Below are 24,722 nucleotides of genomic sequence, written 5' to 3'. Positions count from 1 at the left end.
CTTCAAGGTTAGGTTGGTATCCCTTGCGATGTGACCTCAATGAGCCATCCTTTACTTTCTGAACACTCACCACACTACGTGTTTGATGCATCTTCCCCACTAAACCAAAAGCTCCATGAAGGCTGTCATTCCATCACCACTGATCTCCTGGCCCGCAGCACTGTGTTGGCACACAGTAGATGCCAAATAAAATATTTGTCAAAGGCCCTGCCTGGCGTGGCTCAGTGGATTGAGCACCTGCCTGCAAACTAAAGGGTTGCCGGTTCGATTCCCAGTCAGGGCACATGCCTGGGTTGCAGGCCAGGTCCCCAGTAGGGGGCACACAAGAGGCAAATATACAATGATGTTTCTCTCCCTCTATTTCTCCCTCCCTTCCCTCCTCTAAAAATAAAATAAATCTTAAAAAAAAAAATGAAACCCTTAAAAAATATTTGTCAATGAACGAAGTACATACTCACAAACATTACTTCTTTAAACAAGTATCAGAGACTTATGTTAATGATTGATTTGAAAATGTCACAAAGCTAGGAACAATGAAAAAAATCAGGAGCCAAAGAGATCTTAGACTCAGCTGAGCTGAATGAGATTTAATACTGATTGTTGCTCAAATTCTGTATCTAGACTAAAAACAAAAATACATATATGCTAGTAGAAAAACAGAGATGTAGGGAGAAAGAGCCGGTATGAGAAAGACTCATATTTTAGCTGGTAGGGCAATTAAGGTTGCTAAAGAAGTATCCTTAGGCTGTAGGAGCAGAAGGAAAGTGCCTAGAATATCAACCAGATTCCATTTATATAAGTGCATTCAAGTCTGGGCACCAAAGAAAGCCATCATAATAGTGAAGTGTTTGAAAACAATTACATGAGAAACTGAAAGAGCCGAGACTAACTTGGAAATAAAGGATAGTGAATTTACCCTCAACTACCAAACAAGCCATTATAGGAACAAGAATCAGACCTCTATGTGGCTCCAAAGCGAAAAACTAATGTATAAAACAGACAAGTATATATTAACTCCTTATATGGGATATTTTATAATACAAATGACCAAAAATGGCATGGCTGGTCCCAAGCAGGCAAGTTTCCAGTTACCCAAGGTGTAAGATAACCCCTCATTCAATGTCGTAGAAACAATCTATTACTAAGCAAGGCTGTTGAGTATACAGTATCTGGCATACCCACCAATGTAATGTCTCTATTACAAAATAAAGCATGCTTTTACAAAGTGAAAATCCATCTATCACTCCCCTCATGCAATAAACAAACATCAAACTGTTAATAGTATTCATCTTCTAGACTTTTTTCTATGGGTAAATAACACTTATTTCTATGGATAACACTTATTAAAACATTGTTAAAATAGAAGTCACAGTATATACTAATGTTTGTATTAGTAGAACGCACAATTTCTTTACATTAGTATACACATACCTGTCTCATTCTTTTTTAATGGCTGCAGAGTAGTAACGCCCACTACAATCTGGAGAACACTTACTGTGTGTCAAGCACTGCTCTAAGGGCTTACGGGTCACTCTTAATCTTCCCAGCTCTAAAGATCTGATAACCTTCCTTGCCAGTTTACACAAGAAGAAAATCGGACACAGAAAACTTGCTTGATTGAGGTCAGTGTTTTATAGACTGACAGACTAAATCTGTCAGTCACCAGTGTCATGGCCACCCAGGTGTTCTGATTTTTCCTATTTTAATGCTATATGGTGTATACCTTTGTGCACTTCTGGACTAGATTCATAGGAGCAGAATTTCCCTACAAATGTATACTTCCACCAAATTTATATCCCTGCCATTTCCCCATATTTTCTTTTTTTCCCTCTCTTCTCACCCCTAGATTTTCAATCTTGTATTTTTCTGAGCATCAGTAAATACCAAGCACTTTATTTTTCAAAATTCTTTTATTATCTTCAAAGTAAAAGTTTTACATTTTTACCTTGTCAAATCTGGGGATCTCGGTGGTTTTATATAAAACTTAGGGAATATGTTCCTATATATGCCACGTGGTTTCCTCTAATTTTTCCAAAATCTTAATCACAGTGGCAAGGATGGAAAGGTTGGCACTTAACTGGTACTGTGACTACCACTGAGTCATGGGGAGTGGAGAGGAAGAGATTACAAGAAATCAGGAAATGCCAGTGGCATGGAAGTCAGGTCAGGCTTCAAGATTAACTGGTCCATCGTGATCTCATGGTCAGGGAGACCTTCCCAAGCTCCTCATTTCTCATAGTTCTTCATGTCTTAGCTACCCTGACATTAGCTACCTGACATGCTGAACGAAGGCCTCAAGACTCTGACTCTAGTATATCCACACTGATTTCTGTTTCAGACCATCAGCTCTTCTGCTTATATACAAATTCTTAAGATTAAGAACACATCTGTTTGTAAAACAGAGATGTAACTTCCAGGAACAACTAAAACAATGACTCCTCTGTCATTAGATGCAGATGCGGCTCAGAGCTACATCTCTAATGAGCCCTGTTCTTCCCTCCTCCTCACTGTGAAAAAACTCCATATGGGGGAAAGGGCAAAAGAGAACAAGCCTGTTCACCACCTTATTTGGCTATTACATCTTTGCTTCTACTTCTCTAATCAATGTGTATCATTTTAGGAAACGGTAAATACTATTTACTTTAACAATGTTCCTCCAGTAACACTATGTAAATTGCTTACCCAAACAATATTCAGTTACACTATTTAACTACACTTCACTTCCCAGTTTTATTGAGATATAAAATCAACACATAACATTGTGTAAGTTTAAGGTATATAAAATAATGATTTGATATAGGTGTACATTACAAAATGATTACAGCTAGTTCTTGAATATCATCAAAAACAAAATTGATTCCTGGCCGGGGCCACTGTGTGGAGTTTGCACGTTCTCCCGTCCGCAGTGATTTATTCCAAGTACTCCCGTTTCCTCCCACACCCTAGAGATGTGCACATTAGGTAAACTGGCGTGTCTAAACTGCCCCAGTCTGAGAGGATGTGGGTGTCGGTGTGCCCTGTGATGGATAGGCCCCCTAAAATTGGTTCCCCCTTTGCACCCTGAGCTGCCAGGATGGGTTCCAGCTACCCGTGATCCTAAACTGGAATAAGTGGGTTGGAAAATAAGATTATCTGTTTTTATTAATCTTTCTTACATGTATGCATGGCTCACATTTATTTCAATGTGTTATATTAGAAGTGTTTTGGGTCTTGTCTTAAAAGTTTGATGTTTCTGTAACCAGAAATATGCTGCAGGAACTTAACTCTTGTTTATATCGATAAGCCTATGGTAAAATTGATTTTGTTAAATACCATTTTGCTTAAAGTAGCGATTTCCAAGAACCTACTGATGACACTGAGGACTTATTATACTGCAATTAATATCCATCACCTCACATAGTTACAATTTCTTCCCCTGTGGTAAGAACTTTCAAGATCTCCCCTCAGCACCTTTCAAATATATAACGTAACATTGTAAACTATAGTCACGCTGTACATTACATCCCTAGAATATACCTATCATTGGAATCTTGTACCTTTTGACCACCTTCCTCTACCCCCTGCTCCTGGCAACCACCAATCTGATCTGTTTGTACGCGTTTGGGTTTTTTAGGATTCTACACATATGATCAGTCACGGTCTTTTTCTTTCTCTATTTGACTTATTTTACTTGGCATAATACCCTCAAGGCCTATCCGCGTAGTCACGAATGGCAGGGTTTTCCTTTCTTCTGTGGCTGAATAATGTTCCATTATATACAAGGTGGGGCAAAGTGGGTCTACAGTTGTTCATATGGCAAATAATATAATAATAAATTATAATACAAAAATAAACTGTTTTGGGTACTCCCAACTGTAAGCCTACTTTTGCCCCACCCTGTACTCTCACACACACGTATTTTCTTTACCCGTTCATTTCCTGGAAGACTCTTAGGATGTTACCATGTCTAGCCTATTGTCAATAACGCTGCAAGGGACACATCTCTTCAGGAGAGTGATTTTTGTTTCTCTCAGAAGTGTAATTGCTGGGATCATATGGTATACTTTATTTTTAAAAACCAATAGGTAGAATCCTGGGGAGAAAGGCAATGAAACCCCCAAAATTGCAGAGAAGACTCTGAATGAGTGTCCTGGGGAGAGAGTTTATAGATTTCATTAATTCTCAAAGGAACTGTGATCTAGAAATAATTAATAACCACTGCTCTAAAACTTTGCTTCTCAAAATGTGGTCCACCTGGGAGCTTGGTAGAAATGCAGAATATTCAGGCCCTACTCCGGACTTACGGAATCAAAATCTGCACTGGAACAAAATCCGCACGCAGAGGAAGTTAAAGAAACAGTACTCTAAGTAGTTGGCCAAATCCGAAGGCCTGTTTTTGTTTGTTTTAAAAACAGCCTTTGAGCCAAGAGTGATTTTTACATTTTTAAAGCCTTGGTTAAAAAAAAAAAAGATTCTTCTACAGAGACTGTTTGCGGCCCTATCCAAAAAACAAGAACAAAAACAAAAAAAAACCCAAAACCAAAAAACCGGTTTGCCATTCCCTCTGCTCTGCAGAAGAGAACTGACTCCGCTGTTATTTGTGTTAGGGAGATTGGCAGGTATGAATTAAGTGCTGACTGTATAGTCAGGATGTCCCAATCCTTTTTTCTAAAGGCAAAAGAAATCCACAAATGATATGGCCACATAATCTGAATCAAACATTATTTACAGCCAGAAAGCTCCAATTACTTAATTCAGGTTCTTATAGGAATTAATCATCTTTCTATTTTACAACTTTTGTCTTTGGTTTTTCCTCAACTGCTCGGGGACACCACTTTACAAATGTTATTGAATTTCATTATTGCAAGTTGACTATTAAAAGCAAAATTTTTCTTGCCTTAAATAGACTGTCTCTTTTCTAAAACTGAAAAAATTCTGTAATTGCTGGCACTATTGCTAAATAGTGCCTTCATTTTATGAAATATAAAATCAATTTCTTTAGAAGCTAAAGCAAATTCAATTTTATGTTAAGATTGTGCCATTTCTCTCACTTACATAATCTTAAAATATGATTCGCTCCAGAGTATACAACAAGACAGAAGTCATCTGAGGATATTATTCGTCAACTCTGGGTTACCAAGATACATGAAGTTTGTTTTAAACAATCCTGAAAACAGTGGCCTTGAGAAGTCAATAAATAACCCCCTATCCCTGAGGCATATGCTGAAACCTCCAAAATTCTAAATTTAAGACTTTTATGATATCATAAACTTAGTGTACTTTGATAACATTAGCAGGTAATACAGTAAGCTTAAAAACACTGATACTCATTTCTCAAAAAAATCACCGCACACCTAATTTTACTGCTATGGCTTCATCCACTCAGAGGAATATTTTCCTGGCATTAATACAAAATTAGCCTGGCCAGGTAACTCTGTTGGTTGGAGAGATGTCCCACTACACTAAGGTTATGGGTTCGATCCTCTGTCAGAGCGCATGCAAGAATCAACCAAAGAATGCATAAATAAGTGGAACAACAAATTGGTATCTCCCTCTCTTCCCCCCTTCCTCTATGTCTAAAATTAATTAATTAAAAAAATTTTTTTAAATAAAAAATTTTAAAAGAAAGACAATAGAAAATTAGTGTGGCTTCAGAAGATGGAAATATGGGTAACTTTGTACTTTACTTGTCAAATCAATTTTATTTGGCTCCTATATTCTAGATACTTCTAAGGTTTACCTAATCATGTGCTGTGCACGCTTACACAATGTCTCCTTGGAAAGGTTATTAGCTGGTACAGCAACATCTAAAATTTAATTGCCTTAATTCCCTACATCTCCCATTCAAAACACCACCTAGTCCAGTCCAGCCTTCAGAAAGCTCAGCAGAACCATCTTAACAGATATCTTCCAAAAGCTCGTGAAAAGAACTTTATTACCTAAAGTTAGGAGATGATCCTTACATCCAAAAATCACCACAAAAAGGTCTCTTTCTGGAAATATCAAAGTAGCAGCTCCATACTTCCTCCTTTCATCTTAAAAATAGTTCACCATATTCTCCAATTTTCCAATTTATTAGAGAACACACAGCATTGAACTTCATAATTTAAGTAAAAGTATAAAAGTTAGCATGTCTAAAAGCACAATTTATGCCATTTATCCCTTCAGGCTACATAGACAGTTCAGACTTTGACAAGTAATTTAGATCTACATTTAGAACTGAAGTTCATTTCTATAGTTTCAGAGAACTGAATGACTGAGTTAAATGCCCCACAATTCCATGCCTAGATATATACCTAAGAGAGTAAAAGCATATGTTCACACAAAAACATGTAGATAAATGTTCATAGTAACATTATTCACAATAGCCATAAAGGGGAAATAACTCAGGTGTCTGTGAACTGATGAGTGGGTAAAGAAAACATGGCAAATCAAAATAATGGGATATTCTTCAGCCATAAAAAGGAACAGAATGTATTACACACATGAATGAAATCACTGTATGCGATACATGCTACAGCATGGATGAACCCTGAAAATAATAAGCTAGGTGGAAAAAGCCAGTCTTAAAAGGCTGTATATTGTATGATTCCATTTATATGCAATGTCTAGAATAGGCAAACCCATAAAAACAAGGTAAACTGTGGTTGCCAGGGACTGGGGGAAGGAGCACAAGGTAGTCATCCCCTTTTTTGGGGGATGAAAATGTTCTGAAATTAGTAATGATGACTGCACAACTTTGAAAATACGAAAAACTACTTAATTGTATACTTCAAAAGAATAAATGTCACAGTGAATGAAATATATGCTTAAAAAAAATTGTGACTTGGACTTCTAACAACATGAAATACGACTGATAACACATGCTATGTATACATTTACTAAGTCTACTGTATATTCTCTAGCAAATTAACTGCAATTTCCTCAACAGCAAAATGCGAATAGAGTGGTGGATGGTAAAACATTCGCAAGTTTATTACGACATCTGTACACTAAGTTTAGCTTTCAGTGAATGCATGCATATGGACTTCAGAGGGTGTGCAAGAGGCAACTGATTGATGTTTCCCTCACACATTCATGTTTCTCTCCCTCTCCTCCCCTCTCTCTAAAAGTAAATAAAATCTTTAAAATAAATAAATAAAAAATAAAAGCCAAGTTATCTTCCACCAGTGTTTCCTTCCTCTGTTACCAGCACCATCATCGCCCAGTCAACTAAACCAGAAATCCTGCCAGTACCTTTGAGTCTATGTTCTACCCCCATATCCATTCAGTTATCAAAATCTGTTGCTTTGCATCTAAATCTGAGGCTCACTTTTCAACCTACACTTAATTACAATTCCAAGCCAAGAGAGAGAGAGCTAATACTTTTGGTTGAGACTGGTTAAAAACTTTTAAAGAGTACCCCAGATGATTCTGATATGCCCCTCTGCCTAAGAACCACTATTCATAAACTCAAAATCTTGCCCTCATTATTCTTTTCTCTTTAAAGATTTTATTTATTTATTTTTAGAGGGAAGGGAAAAGAGGGAGGGAAAAAAAGGAGAGAAACATTGATGTGAGAGAGACACATCAATTGGCTGCCTCTCGCATACCCTCAACTGGGGACCTGGCCCACAACCCAGGCATGTGCCCTGACTGGGAATCGAACCAGGAACCCTTTGGTTCATAGACCGGCACTTAATCCACTTAGCCACACCAGCCAGGGCCCCCTCATTATTCTTAATGCTACTGCAATTGTTACCTCTTGCCCTCATTACCTCTTGCCCACACTATCAAAATAGCTTACCTCCAGCCTTCCCCATTCTGACCCATTTTCTACATTAGTGCCAGAATTCCTCAACTCACATCTTTGTTAAAAAATCCATTGTAACAAATGGTAAAATCTGAGTAAGTCCTGTAGATTAGATAATAGTGTTTATCAATTTCCTGATTTTGATAATTGTACTGGAGTCGTATTAAGAGAATGCCCTCGAATTTATAAAATAAAACACTCAAGTATTTAGAAGGGGCATTGTGCCTGCAACTAATTCTCAGGTAGTTCATACAAAAACATGTGTAAGACTGAAATGATAATGTACATGTGGTAAAATATTAACATTTAGAGAATCTGAGTAAAGGCTATAAAGGTAACTCTTACTATTCTTGCAACTTTTAGGTCTGTAATTACGTCAAAATAAAAATTTTAAAACCAATGACCAAAACACTCCACTCTAACTTGTTCTTTTGTTAACACTACTAAGCTATGAAGTCATTCACACACACTCTCCAGCCCTAAGTAATCAACGTGTTGGTATACAGGCAACACTATCCTTTTGCTGGAATAAGAATGACAAAAATTATGGATGAGAGAATATCTATGACAAGGCAATTTCCTTTTAGAAGCCAAAACTGCACAGCACAGACCAACAGATACAGCTCATTGGACTCTATTAAAATGAGTCAGCCAATAAAGACAAAACACACCTTCCCCACAAATCAGTGTAAAAGCATTACTGAGACAATTCACAAAAAAGAAACCAAGTAACCAGCATGCTGAGCTCAGAAAGGTGTGAAAAACCATGATGATTTAAATAATCCAATGTCCTAAGTCTCCTACCAGAAGACTAGACTGTTCTGATTGGTTCCAGGGGTGTTCTGGGCTCCCTGAAAAGATGGCACTGATCTAGCACAATGAGGAAACGAACCCCTTTGCGATCTATGGAAAGCTCTGGCCTTGCAGTGGATTCGTGAATTCTTTGAAGCCCACCCATAGAGCCCTGGCTCAGTATAACGTAGAAGTATTTTTAATCAGGGGAGTCATGAAATTATCACCACGAAATTATCCTTAACTATCAACTTAGTTTGATAGTTTCAAGTATGACTTAACAATTAAGCTAAGAACCCAAATAAAAAAACTAGGTAGCCACTAATTAGTATTGTAACAAATTGTACTACAACTAATTGTCAAATTAAGATCATTATCTCATGAGCGCTAGTGTGCTACAATGTATCACAACTAATAAACACAGCCCTGGCTGGTATGGCTCAGAGCGCAGGCCTGTGAACTGAGAAGGTCACTGGTTCAACTCCCCAGTCAGGGCACATGCCTGGGTTTCGGGCCGGGTCCCTGGCTGGAGGCATGTGGGAGGCAGCCAACTGATGTTTGTCTCTACCTCTCTTTTCTCCCTCCCTCCCCTTCTTTCTAAAAACAAACAAACAAACAAATCTTTTTTAAGAAATAAGCACAAATTTCTTGAAAAACACCTTTTTAAAAAATGTATCAATAACATGAAGGGAGATGCCAAAACGCTTTGAAATTTTATAGAAGGCCTGATTTGTTTGGATGGCACTAAAACTGATACATAAGTCTAATTTTTAAACACTTACTAATAATGAGCTTTGAGAAAGAGAATGCATTCAGATATACAATCTAGAATAAAACACAAATGACAAACTCACCAGCAACTTCTACAATATCCCCAGGAACTATGTCTTTAGCTTTAATCCTCTGTACACTCTTTCTGTCCTGTCTGTATACTTTGCCCATTTCAGGTTCATACTCCTTAAGGGCTTCGATTGCATTTTCAGCATTTCTTTCCTGTCAAAGAGAAAACAGAAGATAAAAGTAGCGAACACATGCCTATCACTGCTTTCCAGCACAAGGAATCAAATTTTAGAGTTCTAATCTAAAAAGACACAAGAGAAGTACTATATTAACAACAGCTGTAGTAAACAATTCACATTTTAAGGTGACAAATACTAGGCCCTTATGAGTTTATGTTAAAAATGAAAAAATAAGCCCCCTAAGAAGGATAAGGGAGTTAAACCACAATAGGGAAAATGTGTCTGCCATGCCTAAGCACACCGGAGCAAGGGCCTCACATCCAGACACACACACACCTACACCATTTACATCACCTGTCTCACGTGAAAGCTGAGAGTCTGCAGTTTGACTGCCTAGGTTCAATCTAGACTTCTCCACATAACAGCTACATGACTGTGGATACCCTACACAACACACAGGTTTACTTGCCTGCAAGATCAGGACACTCATAGTACCTTAAGGGTTGTGAGGATTTACAAGCTATATATACAAAATGCATGGATTGTGTTGGCACAAAGTAAATGCCATGAATGATGAATTAAGAAAAGCATGCTCTGGCTGGTGTAGCTCAGTGGGTTCAGTGCTGGCTGAGAACCAAAGGGTCACCAGTTCGATTCCCAGTCAGGGCACGTGCCTGGGTTGCGGGCCAGGTCCCCAGTGGGGGCCACACAAGAAGCAACCACACACTGATGTTTCACTCCCTCTCTTTCTCCCTTCCTTACCCTCTCTCTAAAAATAAATAAATAAAATCTTTATAAAAAATGATAAATTACTAAAAAAGAAAGCAAAGAAAATCATTACATCTCACAAATTCAAGAAATCTCTCCAGTGGGAAAGCCCAATAAACAGCTGGATCTCATCAAAGCACTGCCAGTCATCTACCGTATTTCCCGTAATGTTATATATGAGCATATCAAGACTCAGTCACACAGGTTTTCTTTCCTAATTTCAAGATGAAAGAGGTAGAATCAAAATGAGTCATGCTGGGAAAAAAAAAAACCTACAGGAAAGTGGAAGGGAGGGAAGCAAGGAAGGGAGAGAGAGAAAGAAAACCCTGTGTGCTGAATTTGTCTTCCCTCCTTTGAAAGAGCAAGCACTGGAATTAGGGAGCAAGCCGACAAAGTGCAAGCCCAAGTGAGGCCGCTCAATGGACAAAGGAAAGGATTCTTTCCACGTCTCTCCCATTTTGGCCCTCCGATCTAAAGCTTTTCAAATTTAACCTTTACTTGGACGGAATGTATGCTCAATCCTATGCAATCTTACTTTTCACAACTTGCTGAAAGAATTATGGTCTGTTGTGAAAAACCCTTAAACCTGAGAATTTAGGTGACACAACACTGAAAGCTAACAGCATGCACGTGTCACATTTCACGTATGCATCTCTGAAAAAGGAAGCACTAAAGTTTGAAATTCATTATTTCAATCCTGTATCAGATCTGCTTAAAGGATGAGTGTATCTGTACTGCTTTATAATTAACAGACGTTAGAATACTTAACCCTAATTAATCACTCACTGCTAAACGGTCCTTCAGATTAAGTTCAAATGTTACTGATATTATAAAAGGAACAGCAACCATGCTCAGAATTTGATTACAGTCAAATTCAAAACTAGTATTTCCACAAAAAAATTTCCCCCCTAAATTTATGAGCTGTGGCAGTTACTTCCTTTGCTCCCTCATCAAGGTCATGTCAGGTGGAGTTCAACTGGACCACTCAAAGTTAAGGAGACATCCCAGGAGCACTGTATTTTGCTCCTACTAAAAACTAGCACACATACATTTAACTTAGAAGCATAAACTTAAAAGATAAATTATCTCAGACACCGAGAACAAAGATACCAATTAAAAAAATTACTCAGAAAGGCTCGCCTCAACTCAAAGTATCAAAAGGAATATTAAGAGTGTAGAGGTCAGAAAGGGAAGCTTATGATCATAGATTTAAATAAATAGGTTCCATCAAAAACAGTTCAATTTGAGGAAATGAAAATATACCTAACTTATTACAAACAAAAGGATAACTTAGAAGACTTTCTCTGTTCTAGAAGTTTGCAAATCCCACGTGTTCCACTCAAACCTAAATTGATCTAAATGTCACTCCCCAAACACACTTTGTACCTTTCTGCTTACACCACTCCCTCTCTGGAGTATTCTCTCCAGCCTCCACCCACAAAACTACTTCTCAATAGTTCTCAAACGCTTGTCACCTCCTTTAAGAAGCCTGCCTTAGTGTCACTGGTCAGAAATATGTGCCTACCCCTACCTCCCAATACTACTTTATTCTAGAATTGTAACTTTCCTTACTTCCAAAAGGCAATAACCCTCTGGTATTGCCCATACCACTGTGTATTCTGTGTAAATGAAATTAAGACCTAAGAATGTTAATTCTCTTTTTAAACTAAGACAAATACAAAAGTTCCATGAAAACTGATGTGAAGTTTTACTTTAGACTTCCTATCAGCCTGGGTCTGGATTCAAATTCCAGATACTCTATGTGCTACGTGTATGGCCTTTGGTAAGTCACTTAATCACTATGAACTTCAATGTCACATCTGTCAAATGGGAATATCATCTGCCTTGTAAGATCACTGTGAGGATGAACTGGGAATGTACATGAAGTATCTACCATAAAACTAGAATAAATTATTCCATAAAAAATACATACAATTAGCTTGAGAAGGGCAATCTAATGCTGTGTAATGTTTCTTTTTTGCCTAATTTATAAGAGGATCATTTAAACTTAAACATAAACAATTAAAAAAATAAGGAACATAGCACAATTAAAATTTTCCATGTAGGCCATCTTTCCACATGAGCCCATCACATAAAGATCAGCATGTTTATTAGTAAGATCAGAAGTTTACACTTTCAGAATAACAGATGCACTCTATTTTATTTAGTCCTCAAGAAGATAACTATATCCACCCAAAAACTAAAAGATCAATACTTACATGAATTTAAAGTATCAGTGTCAGAGTCTGTTAAAATATATGTAATTAAAAAAAAAATCAAACAATCAATAAACACTCCTAGAAAAGTTAAAGTCCTCAAATTATGTATGTGCGGAAGAACAATTATGTGAGTTGGGAGGGTGGGGGAACTGAAGGAAGAAATCCCATTTTGTTTCTGAAGTAAAATTAGTTTCTATTCTGTGAAGTAAGAAAGGGTTGGGTAACTGAAGGAAAATAGCCAGGACTTTGTTCTGAAAGGAAAACGATTTAAGTTTTAAATAATTTTTATAAATACTGTTTTTATGAAATTTTTAAATTTAGCTTTAGCTAACTGCCCAATTCCAAAAAAAAAAAAAAAAAAAAATCCAAAGAGAATAAAAATGACTTTGAGTTTATTAAGTTTTTCACAAGAAACAGTGAGCAAATATAAAGACAGATACTGGCCCTGGCTGGTGTGGTTCAGTGGACTGAGCACTGGCCTGCAAACCAAAGGGTTCCGGGTTTGATTCCCAGTCAGGGCACATGCCTGGGTTGCTGGGCCAGGTCCTCAGTAGAGGGCGCACAAGAGGCAACCACACATTGATGTTTCTCTCCCTCTCTTTCTCCCTTCCTTCCCCTCTAAAAATAAAATAAATAAAATCTTAAAAAAAAAAAAAAAAGGATACTCATTCTTAATTTTGTTTTTTCTTAAGTAGCTTGTCTCATCCACTGTTCTTAACTCCATGCCACCATGAGCAAAGTATATATGCATGAGAGATCTGTACTAATGTATAAAATACACACATATTCTGGATGTTACAGAGATATTTTAGTCAAGACATCAGGAAAAACAGACAACAGAAAGATGAACACAGTTTAAGTCACATAAATTACTAAAACTTAGCACTACAGGATTTTTTGCTTACCTGCCATACGCCCACAATTGCATTGGCTACCAATATAAGTAAAATAACAAAGGGCTCTACAAAGGCTGTAATTGTTTCTTCACCTTCTTCAAACCAAGCCAAAACCTAAAAAAGAAATGGCATGTGTTAGAACTGTAATGTGTTTCTAGGCTTAGTGCCACTCTGTAACAAAAGTGGCTGGCACTAAAGGAATTACGACACACAAAATCTCTTTTCTTACCATCCCTGGAAACAAATAGCAGCATAATGTAATGACGTAAACGACCAGCTTATGTCTTGTTCAAAATATTTCTTGAGAATAGAAGCTATACAACTTCTTAACAATATCCTTAAGAACTAATTTATTTTATGTAATAATTCCATTTTAAAATCTGCCCTGGGTGGTGTGGCTCAATGGACTGAACGCCAGCCCTTGGGCCTGTGAAGTGAAAGGTCACAGGTTTGATTCCCGGTCAGGGCACATGCCTGGGTTGTGGGCCAGGTCCCCAGTTGGGGGTGTGTGAGAGGCAACCAATAGATGTGTCCCTCAAGCATTGATGTTTCTCGTCCTCTCTTTCTCCCTCCTTTCCCCTCTCTCTAAAGGCAAATAAATAAAATCTTTTTAAAAAATCCAAATAAAGTACTTATAAGGAAATAAATACCATTCATTTTGTATGTAAATTCTCAGAAGAAATGAAACTTCAACTCTTAATTTTGTTAAAGTAAAAGGTAATCATCAACAACTTTATCAGGCAGGGTAATAGTCATACCAAATAATATCTTGTGGCATAAATTCGTAATAAAAATAACTTGATCACTAACTGTTAATGCCTCACTTATTTTCATTGGTATTACTTATTGAAGGCTGTCTAAGAATTACTGCAAGGTTGTCCCATAATCAGGAATGTATTTTGAAGGTTACCTTCCATATGACATCTAGCTTAGCAGCACAACATTTCAGAAATAATGTAAGTCTAAGATGGTATAACTGGACACAGAATATTGCCCCAAGACAAATGAGCAGAGAATTAACTTCTAGATCACACAAACATCATTTTGTTGAGATTTAAAAGCTACAACAGAGCCACAGTGTATTTCATCACTGAGCAACCCTAAGGTAAGAGAGAATCCACCACAATGAATCCTAAAATAATGTTAACATTTTAACCAATTTCTGTAGAAAATTGTCAATCCAGAAAGGATGTTAAACGTATCTAATGATTCAGTCTGGGAGCTAAGATTTACCTGTTTTTTAACATTGCTTAAAAATGTTTGCATATTTAACAATAAAACCTTTTGTTTAAAAGGTCTATCTAGTAAACAATAAAAGCACCATTTTTGATACTTTTAATAGTCAGATATCATTTAGGGCAATAAAGAAGCCATCTGAGTATGTACTTAGTGTAATACTATACAGTGAGCTTTTTAAACATACCAGGAAACATTTCCTTATTTTTTAACTTACTGACTTTTAGAAAGAGAAGGGGAGGGAGGGAGAGAGAAGAGACGTTGATTTGTTGTTCCACTTAGTTATACGTTTTCACTGGTTGCTTCTTGCATGTGTTCTGACAGGGGTCAAACCCACAATACCTTGGGGTATCAGGATGATGTTTTCACCAAGTGAACCACCTGGCCAGGGAGATAAAGTGAGCTTTTACACAAATAGCAAACAAGCAGAAAGATGACTAAGGCAAAGCCCAAAATGAATTTTGCCAAGTAAAAGAGGGTAACTATGAATTAACAAAAAATATCAATATGAACAGGAAAAAAACCAGGAGACACCAGGACCAGGTCCTGATAGATGCCAATCACCACTGACAGCTAGTGAGCCAGGGCAGGCAGAAAACCAAAATGAATATAAATGTAGCTGCAAGCTTTCAACAGGGTATTCCTGGTTTTAAAACCAGGCCTAATGCCAAAATGAAAACTTCTTTAGAAAGTTTTAAGTTTTGACAGATGCCAAGATCACAGGTGCTTTGATACTAGCCTTCCAAATACTTGCCAAGGACAGCATATCAGAAATAAGAAACTTAATTAGCTCTTGGGGGGAAAAAATTGCTAGACATGAGGAGTAACTAGGACCTTTTCAAAAGGTCAGTGAAGCATTAGCAACTGTAAGATAAACTTCACACCTTGTTAAAGCGGATATGAATTTCCCTCTTGGCAGCTAGACCTGAGGAACAACCTAAGAGCAATATCCGCTAACAGCAGGAGCAAAAGAAAAGATGAAGGTAAGCAGTGACAGAACTATCAGCGTAAACCTCCACTTTACAAGAAATGTGTAGTTCCTTTGCACAAGTGGTTTTATCAATATAATAATCCTACTCTGTACAATGCACTAGCCTTTGTTTCCACTACATGGCTTTAAATGTTTATGTGTAAAAACAAAGGCATTCAGAGTTATTAAAAGTTCTACAGATATACTACTTAGTGCTGATAAGAAACTAGTAGGCAAATCTCTTAGGGTAGAAGGATGGTGCTGAACCCATTAAAATTTGACAACCAAAAATTTCCTGAATACTTTAAAAAATGTCTGTTTTCCAGTCAGGGCACATACCTGGGTTGCAGGCCAGGTCCCCAGTTGGGGGAACATGAGGGGCAACCACACATTGATGTTTCTCCCCATCTCTTGAATTAAAAAAAAAAAAAAAAAAGAAGAAGTCTATTTTGAAACCACAAATAATCCAAAGAATTAAATGCTACAGCCCAAAATGAAGACCAGCCATGTTTCATTAAATGGTAAGAAGCAGTCCAGTCAGTCATGTTCAAAGCACACTGTGCAGTCCTTCACGGCTGTGTTGTACTGAAAAGAAAGCCTCTCGTGTGAGCGGGAAGATGGTGCTGACAAATAAAGACTCCATAAGATGGGGAAGAGGCAGAGACAAGGAGAGTGAAACTGGATGAGTGACACATTATTACCAAAATGCAAGATGCCTTATTAGCATAATAGTACAGCCAGCTCTCATTTATGGGTTACCAGAAGTTATACAAAATGTATTTATACAGGAGGAAGGGAGAAGTGTTTCAGAAAATCTTTACTGACATTAGGTTAAACTATGTTTGTATTACCTTTTGTTCACTGTTGCATTCCCAGGGGCCTAGAAGATATCTTATGCACAGTTGATGCTCACTATATATTTACTAAATAGATGCATGAATGAATGAAACAACCTCACACAACCTCTAAGATATGCGACTCTCAGTGGCAGTATATGAACTTAAACATTAAGATAGCAAAAAAAAGACAACCAACTACATCAGCAGCATCAAAGGAAAGTGGACGAAAAGGCTACTGCAGTATAATTTTAGGTATCAAGAGTTTATTCCCTTTGCTTTGCGCTGTTTAAACACAGTAACATTACATGTCTTCTGGGGCTTTCATTATCCACCAAGCTCAAAGTTTCAAACCTGCCAATCTATTCAAAGTAACCACTTGCAATGAATGTTCAACTATAGTTTAAACTGCTTAAATAGGGTAAGATACAGTGTCTTCTAATTGTTACCTGTGAGACTGATCTCTGTATAGCACAGTAATTTCTAACAGGAGAGCCGAAAGATGCTGGAGAGCTGAGTTTAACAGATAAATTTCAATCCAAGGTAAAAAGTCACATGCTGGTGTAAACTGGGAGACAGTCGTGGTACTGTGAACCAGCAGTTATCTTTCATGTTGGATAACATGCTGAACTCTTAATAAGACCATTACAAGAAAATGAGAGATCACGAGCACATTTTTGAGATGGAGGGCATGGGTCTGTATTCCTCTTTGTATACTCGGAAACTTGAAATGCCTTTGGGGACTCTCACTTGTTTGATTAAATGAAGAAATTTACATCAAAAAAATTTTAAGAGAGAAAGTGGAAATTAAACACTTCACAAGAATGAAGAAACTATCATCAATAAGTGTTATGGTAATTTACTGGGGTAAAAAACAATAATTCTTTCAGCCATTAAAAAAAAAAAAAAAAAAAAGTATGGCTCTAGCTGGTATGGCTCAGTGGACTGAGCACTGGCTGCGGACTGAGAGGCCACAGGTTTGAATCCCAGACATGGCACATGCTTGGGTTGTGGGCCAGGTTCCCAGTTGGGGACATGTAAGAGGCAACCAACTGATGTTTCTCTCACACATCAATGTTTCTCTCCCTTTTTCTCCCTCACTTCCCCTCTCTAAAAAGAAATAAAACTTTTTTTTAAAAAAAGTATGAATTAGGCAGTTTTTGTCTGGTGTCTAAAAAGCTACTCCATATATTGTAAAACAAGATCAGGACCATTTTGAGATGGTTCTATGGTTCTGGAAATAGTAGTAAAACCTTCCCTTAGAAGTTCATGGGGGAGTAAATAAAATTATTCATCCAAAGCTCTGACAAGTGTACAATAAATGTTAACCATCATTATTGGTGTTGAAAACACTGTTAGTTTAAAAAGCAAGTGCCTAAGAGCTCGCTTCTTAGCTGCAATGGAGCTGCTCAGTTGCCCCTGTTCAGGTGGGCTTCCTAGACTTCTAGACTATGCTCATGAGGAAGAGGGTAACGAAATAAAGCGAAGTCACTACTGCCAAACTGCTAAACTAACTAAAGTCAAGTAACTTGAAGCATAAGGAAACAATTTTATTCTTGTTTTAACTAGCCTAGGAACTTAAACTTTTTAACTTTCCAGTCCCATGTCAAAGCCTGGATATACATCACACCTCCAGATAGTCCTGATTACCCATTGAAGCACTAAGGAAAGGAAAATGTTTGCATACCCAAGTCATCCGACATCCCCTATCCATACCACCTGTCTTCCAGAGGGTCACCGTGTAACAGACCAATCCAGAGGCTCAGAAAGCAGGATTAAATCTTAAGAATGTCTTTTTTACTATAAGAACTCTTAGCTTTTCTTTCTTCTTCAGAACACTCTGGGTATTGCCTAGCTGTATTTCCACTTTTCAACCCCTAAGACCCTTGAATAAATCTTTATCATTTATTTCAGCAAAACATCCAGACTCTTTGAGTTCATTCAACTCTCAGAACTCAAAAATTACAAACAAACAAAAAAAACACTGTTCAGGGATTCTTTAACACTTAAAAGCTAGAGATTTTTTTAATTCCTAAGGAAAATCCCTTTAATGTATTGAGCATCAACAATAAGTATGTACTTCAGAAGGAATTTGCTATATGAGTATTCACCAAATCCACCTAAATTATAGAAGGTCCTAATGTTTAAGAAAATTAAAATAAATTTTAAAATTAAAAAAGTATGAATCAGACTTTTTTTCTGATGCTAACACAAACCTTATGTGAAAACACTCCTCCATGTTTTCAGATTTGAGACTATAATCTTTTGAAAAAAGGCAAAAAACTACACATACTTTTTTTTTTTTTTAAGATTTCTTTTATTCACCTTTAGAGAGAGGGAAAAGGAGGAAGAAATAGAGGGAGATAAACATCAATTGGTTGCCTCCCACACACCGCCAACCAGGGACCTGGCCTACAACCCAGGCATGTGCCCCAACCAGGAACTGAACCAGCAACCCCTTGGTCCACGCAGGCTGGCACTCAATCCACCGAACCACACCAGTCAGGGCAATACTTTCACCTTTCAAACAATATTTTAAAGAAATGCTCTAAATAAACTGCCTGTTTCCTCTCTTTTTAAAAAAATAATTAAAAGAAAACAAAAAAAATTTAAAATCACTACATTAATACAATATCAAACACTTCTATATTGTTCTGAGAAAACCACAAATTACTGACCTTAAATATTCTGAAAATGCTTTCAACACAAGCTCATCCAAATACATATTTGTTTTATCCAAAGTAATAATCTAGGCTCTAAAAGCAGTTAAGAATCCCTTTAAAGGGTCCAGTAGAAAGAAAAGACAATTATTCAAAAGTAAGTGAAAAGTTGAGAAACGCTGTGGTTTAAGAAAGTTCTGTTAGCATTTTAGTGTTGATCGAACTAGCTGAGCTGGGGAAACGGAGGTGGAGGGTAGAAAAGCTTAATGCGAATTGTGTTACCATAGAGGACTTCATGATTCAGATATATGAGGCATATATATACATGGCCCTCCCGCTCACTTCCTTCGTGTCTCTTCTCAAATGTCACCTTCTTGGAGGCATCTCCTGACCACCCCATTTGAAATTGTATCTCCTCCACTTAATTTCTCTTCACAGCACTATCACTATCAACAGACTATTATACTGATATATTTTACTATGACTCTACTAGAATGTCAGCTCCAGTTAAGAGTCTTTTTCTACTTTGTTTGATACTCTTCCCTCAGTGTCTGTGCCACGTACCAAGTATTAAATAAATACTGGGTTGGCAAAAAAGTTCATTTAGTTTTTTTCCATACGATGGCTCTAGTAGTGCTTAGCTATCTTTAACTTCATTCAAAACAATTTTTTAGATTGTATTGTGACAGCTGTCATACCAGAGTGCATTAAAAAAAAAAAGAGACAGAATTTTTGTGCAACCATTTTAATATTGAAAATGGAATAAAATGCATAACACTTTTGGCATATTATGCTTTATTATTTCAAGAAAGGTAAAACAAGATTTGTGCAGTGCATGGAGAAGGTGCTGTGACTGATCAAACTTATCAAAAGTGATTTGCAAAGTTTCTTGGTACTATTGACACGCTGACCAAATAATCCTTTGCTGTGGGGCTGTCTTATGCATTGGAAGATGTTCAGACGTGTCAGCGGCACCCCTGGCCTCTACTCACTAGAGGCCAATATGTCGGGAGATTGCCGACATACTCAAAATATCCAAGTCAATAAAATTATTAGTGAAAATACAGAATGTGTGTTGTATTTTACAGAAAAAACTAAAAGGACTTTTTGGCCAACCCAATACCTAATGAAGTAGTGAAGGAGAGGAGGAGAATTCCAGGTAAGCAACCATATGTGTTCTATGAATAGCAAAGAGTTGGTGACAAGAGAGAGAAAGGCAAAATGAAAGGATAGAAGGTCCTGAATGTTAAAATTAAGGAATTTCTAAGTTATTTCATATGCAATGGGAGATATATAGCTCACTTCTTCCAATCCAAGTGACCTTTAAAGTAAACCATTTTGATGAATATTAGAAGTTAATTAAACTATCCCTACAGGTCACAAGTGTAAAACATTAATAGTTTTCTACTTTCTGCCACAGCAAAATATTAACTGTGGTTAACAGTTTACTACCTAGTTTGATATTTAAAATAAATCACTAAAGCCTAATATTTCTTTTTAACTTGAGCAGAACCTGATAATTACCATATATATATATAGAACTACCTATTCACTTCTCCAAAAGGACACGAATAATCCACCAGTTTTCCCTATTAAATAGGAATAAACTGACTACCACAAAAGACTCAGTGCTCTTTTGAAAGATAAAGAAATAAAGGAAAGGTCGAGTAGGATGTAGCAGTAGTGCCAACTGCATGTGAAAAAAATCAACCAACAGGTTTTATACCTGCAATTTCTTAATCAAACAAATCAAAGCAAACTAAGTACCAATACCTCCTAAACACGGCTTTTTTTTTGGTTTTTGTTTTTGCATAGCAACCCATAAAATAAAAATGTAGCATAGTTCATTTCCTGAGCAATAATGGCGAGTAGTTACCCAAAGGTAACTCAAATTTCACCTTCAAAACACAGCTCTACAAAGCTACAAAAACCCAACATGCTACCTTACAACAAAATTAAAGTATTTATTTTAAAACCCATTTGAAAATGCCTAGGAACTATAAACAACTTACTTCAAAGTAGAAATCACACACATCATTACTTCAGAATGTTAATACAGTCATGCAAACTGATCACTCGAGAGACTATATAACCCAAATAGTCAATAGCTTGTTTATTGGAAATAACGCCACTGATGTTACAACAGTGCCTTGAGTTACACATGCAGAAAAACTCAAGAAGAATGTATTTTATCTCCGGCTTGTTAACACCAGTTGATCAACTTCTAAGAGGTCCCTGATGACTTTATTGAACCCCAGTATTTTAACTATCAAACTGAGACTATTGCAAAATTATGTAGCCAACTTAAATATAAATATTACCCTAGCATAAATATACAATTTTTTGGCCCATGACAATATATTAAAGTTAGTTACTCCAAACAAACTTACTCCTTTATCCTATTGTCCTAACTGGTTAAAGCAGCAGCCATTTACTGGAGGGATGGGGGATTGAAGAGTTAAATTAAGCAGGCATCTAAAAGATATGGATGACTGAATTCAGGATGTTGAATAGTTTGATACAGCATTCAATTTTCTTCAATGAAAACCATTGAAAAGAGGACTGATTAATGGCTACACATCACTTGGCTAATGTGGTGTGATATTAAAATCTCATGGCAGAATTTGTGAATAGATTACTCCAAAAAAAGCTCAACTCATTCCATTTTTTCCCTTCACTCAAATTAATGTCCACTACTTCCTTTATTTAGTTCTCAAAATGGCCCTCTGTGTTACGGTTGTCATAAAGACTAAGGTAAATCCCTGGGGCCCACGTACATACACACACACAGAAGTGAAACCCTGAAGCTGTGTCAATTTTGTGAACATTAAAAGGAGTACAGCAATGGGTGAATTTCACGCACCATCATAGTGTTTTATAAGCACAAAATACGTGAAGAACAAAAGGCATCTCATGCTCTTAGGCTTAGGAACATGTGTCCTATTCGTGACCATTTTTAGGAAAACTACCAAGTCCACTGCCCAAGAAAAAAATGCAATAAAAAATTAATATTGAACAGAAAAAAATGTTAGTAACCTAGAAATATCCTCACCAACCCCCACCCCTTTTCTTCTGTTGAAGTTCTTTGCATTTCACCAGTTCCTTAGCAACCATACAGGACTCAAGCGGGTGAGCACATGCAGAACAAGAAAAAACATTATGGGTTTTCTTTTTTCTTTAAAGATCTAGAACCAACTGTACTGAACCTTGTTCTCTTTACCTAGGAGTCACTCAAGACAAGGGTCCAATTTAGATAAATATGCCACCCTAAAGGTCAGTGACCAAATTTGGTCAACAGTGGTGCCATCACTACCGTCATCATTCTTGTCACTGTCAGAAACAACTGTCACCTTGCCATTACCAGGACAGGAGAGCAACTGGAATATTCCTTCTGTGAGTTCTATTTACAGACTATGTAAAGAGCCCAGCATCATCTCAGTATGATTTTACACAACGGAAGAACCCCGAAAAGAAAAGACCTTCCAATGAAGAACTTTTTGAGATTAAAAGCTGATAAAGCCCAAGAACTTATATGACCTTGCCACATTAGAGAATAATTTCTAACTGCACTGTACATGTCAGACATCCGTTTATTTTCTGTTCACAAACGGCTTCAAGTGTTTTGTCTGTAATTTAAAAATACCTGGGTTTTAAGAAATTCATGGAGACACTAATTAAATCTCCAATATAACGTTCTCACCCAATAGACTTCATTTATTCTCTGGTTTTTCTTCTATGGAATATTCTCATTTTTTTAGAGAGAGAAAATGAATTGCTTTATACTTACAAAAGATATGCATGCTGCCAGCAATAAAATTCTAACTAGTAAGTCTTCAAACTGTTCAATCACAAGTTCCAGCAAGGTTTTTCCTGGTAGAAACAAATATCGTATTTGTTGTAAATGTCATCTTAACAGCAGCACACAAAGGAGCAGGGAAGGAAACATTTTAACATTACTTACCTTCTTCAGCAGGTAATTCTGTAATATGTAGAAATTCGCCAGACAGCATGTCGAGAGGAAGGGGGAAAAAAAACATTTTAGCATTACCTAAGAGGAACTGCTAAAAATTATCACTGTCTTTGAAAGACATACGAAGGCATATGTACATTCAACCATTTTTAATGAAAACCACACTAAAATGGTACCCCAGGAAAATATGCAATACTTGGTGTAACCAATGGCCTTAGATCTACCCCAAAGCGTAAAATCTCATCGCCACCTAAACAGGGATCCTGAAACGAGTCATTTCAGCTATGTCATCACTTCTGCCAGATGTGTGTACAAGAACGGTCAGAGGCATTCTCAATCACTACGACGCCTCATAAGCCGGCTGGAGAAGAGAAAATGACTCGAAGGGCTCAACCCAGCTGCAGGAGACTCGTCCCTCCCTCTGCTGGGCTGGCTGCTGCTGGTGACTAGCCGTGGATCTGGCTGCGTGCGTGGAAGGTCAAGGGCTCAAGCTGCGAGGAGGTCGACAGGAGGCGCAGACCCGGCCCCCGCGCCTGCAGCCCTTCTCCCTCAGGGCCGGCGCGGGGGCTCCACCAGCCGCCCGCAGCCCTCGGCGGGCGCGGAGCCGAGACCCACGAGGTGGGGCCCGGTCAGCCATCTTCCTTGGCTCTCGGGCCCGCGCCCGGCCGCGCGGGGTCCCTGCAGCCCCGGCGCCGGCCACCTACCGTTGGAGCCCCATCTCTCCTTGAGCTTCTTGACCTGTTCCAGGCTCAGCCCCGTGCTCTCGTTAACACCGAAGTGACCCAGCACCTCCTCCACCGTCTTTGTGTGCGCGTTCTCCATGGCTGCGGGGACCCGGCCGGCCTCGCCTCCCCGTCCCCGCGGCCTCCTCGCCTCCGCTTCGCAGTCAAACCGCGGGCTCGTGCCACCCCGGGCGCCCAGGCGCGGACTGGCGTCTCCCCCTCCTTCTCCGGCCGCTTCCGCCTCGCGGGGCGCTGAATCACCCCGCGCCCCCTCCCGCAAGACAACCGCCCCTCTCGCTGCCCGGCCCTCGCCGCGGTGCCCTCCCCTGGCTCAGCTGGGCGGTGGGGCGGGGGGATCGCGACCCTCCCTCTCCTCCTCCGAAGAGAGGGCCTCCTTCGCCCTCAACAGCCGGTCCTCACCACAGGCCGCAGCCCCCGAGCCCCCTCCCAGCTCTCCTAAGGTGATTCGCGGCCCCGCCCGGATTGGAGGAGGGGGCGCCTGGACGACCCCTGAGGGCTGGACGGAGCGAGGGCAGCTAGCCGACCGGGTGGTGCGCGGCGCGCTCGCCCGGTTCCCTCAGCTCCGCACCCCCGACAGCGGCGGAGGAAACTGCAGCGGAGGACAAGGAGGTGGCGTCGGGGACGGCTCCGCGGCGGCTGCTCTAATAGCATTTATCCGCCGCTACCTCCCCTCTCGCCGCCGCCGCGGCATGTGGACGCCGCTCATTGGCCGAGAAGGCCCAGCGCGGCGCGGGCGGCGCAGCCCCGCCCCCTCGTCCCGGCTCCCTCCCGCCAGCGCGCTCCCGCCCACGCTGCCACGCAGGCCCCGCCCCTTTCCGCGCACCGCCCCCGGGAACCCGGATCCAGGCTGCCTAGCCCGGCGCTCGTACTGTGTGCCGCGCTGGGCGAGCTTCAGTCCCGTC

General features: G+C 38.9%; 1 protein-coding gene across 2 annotated transcripts in view; it reads right to left on the bottom strand.

Annotated features, from left to right (window-relative positions):
• Positions 1–24,475, bottom strand: part of ATP2A2 (ATPase sarcoplasmic/endoplasmic reticulum Ca2+ transporting 2) — a 49,991-nt gene extending 25,516 nt beyond the window's left edge. For both annotated transcript variants that reach the window (XM_024566857.4, XM_045200838.3), the window contains exons 1-5: positions 23,782–24,475; positions 23,069–23,086; positions 22,895–22,977; positions 13,415–13,519; positions 9,418–9,556 (exon numbers count right to left, since the gene is read on the bottom strand). In XM_024566857.4, the coding sequence (XP_024422625.1) occupies positions 9,418–9,556; positions 13,415–13,519; positions 22,895–22,977; positions 23,069–23,086; positions 23,782–23,899 (463 nt within the window). In that variant the 5' untranslated portion in view covers positions 23,900–24,475. The remainder of the gene's footprint in view (positions 1–9,417; positions 9,557–13,414; positions 13,520–22,894; positions 22,978–23,068; positions 23,087–23,781) is intronic.
• Positions 24,476–24,722: the final 247 nt, after the last annotated feature.

The sequence above is a fragment of the Desmodus rotundus genome, chromosome 7 (genome assembly GCF_022682495.2).
Source record: "Desmodus rotundus isolate HL8 chromosome 7, HLdesRot8A.1, whole genome shotgun sequence".
Classification (NCBI taxonomy): Eukaryota; Metazoa; Chordata; class Mammalia; order Chiroptera; family Phyllostomidae; genus Desmodus; species Desmodus rotundus.
Note: the sequence above shows the minus strand (reverse complement) of the source record. Positions and strands in the feature narration are given on the sequence as shown.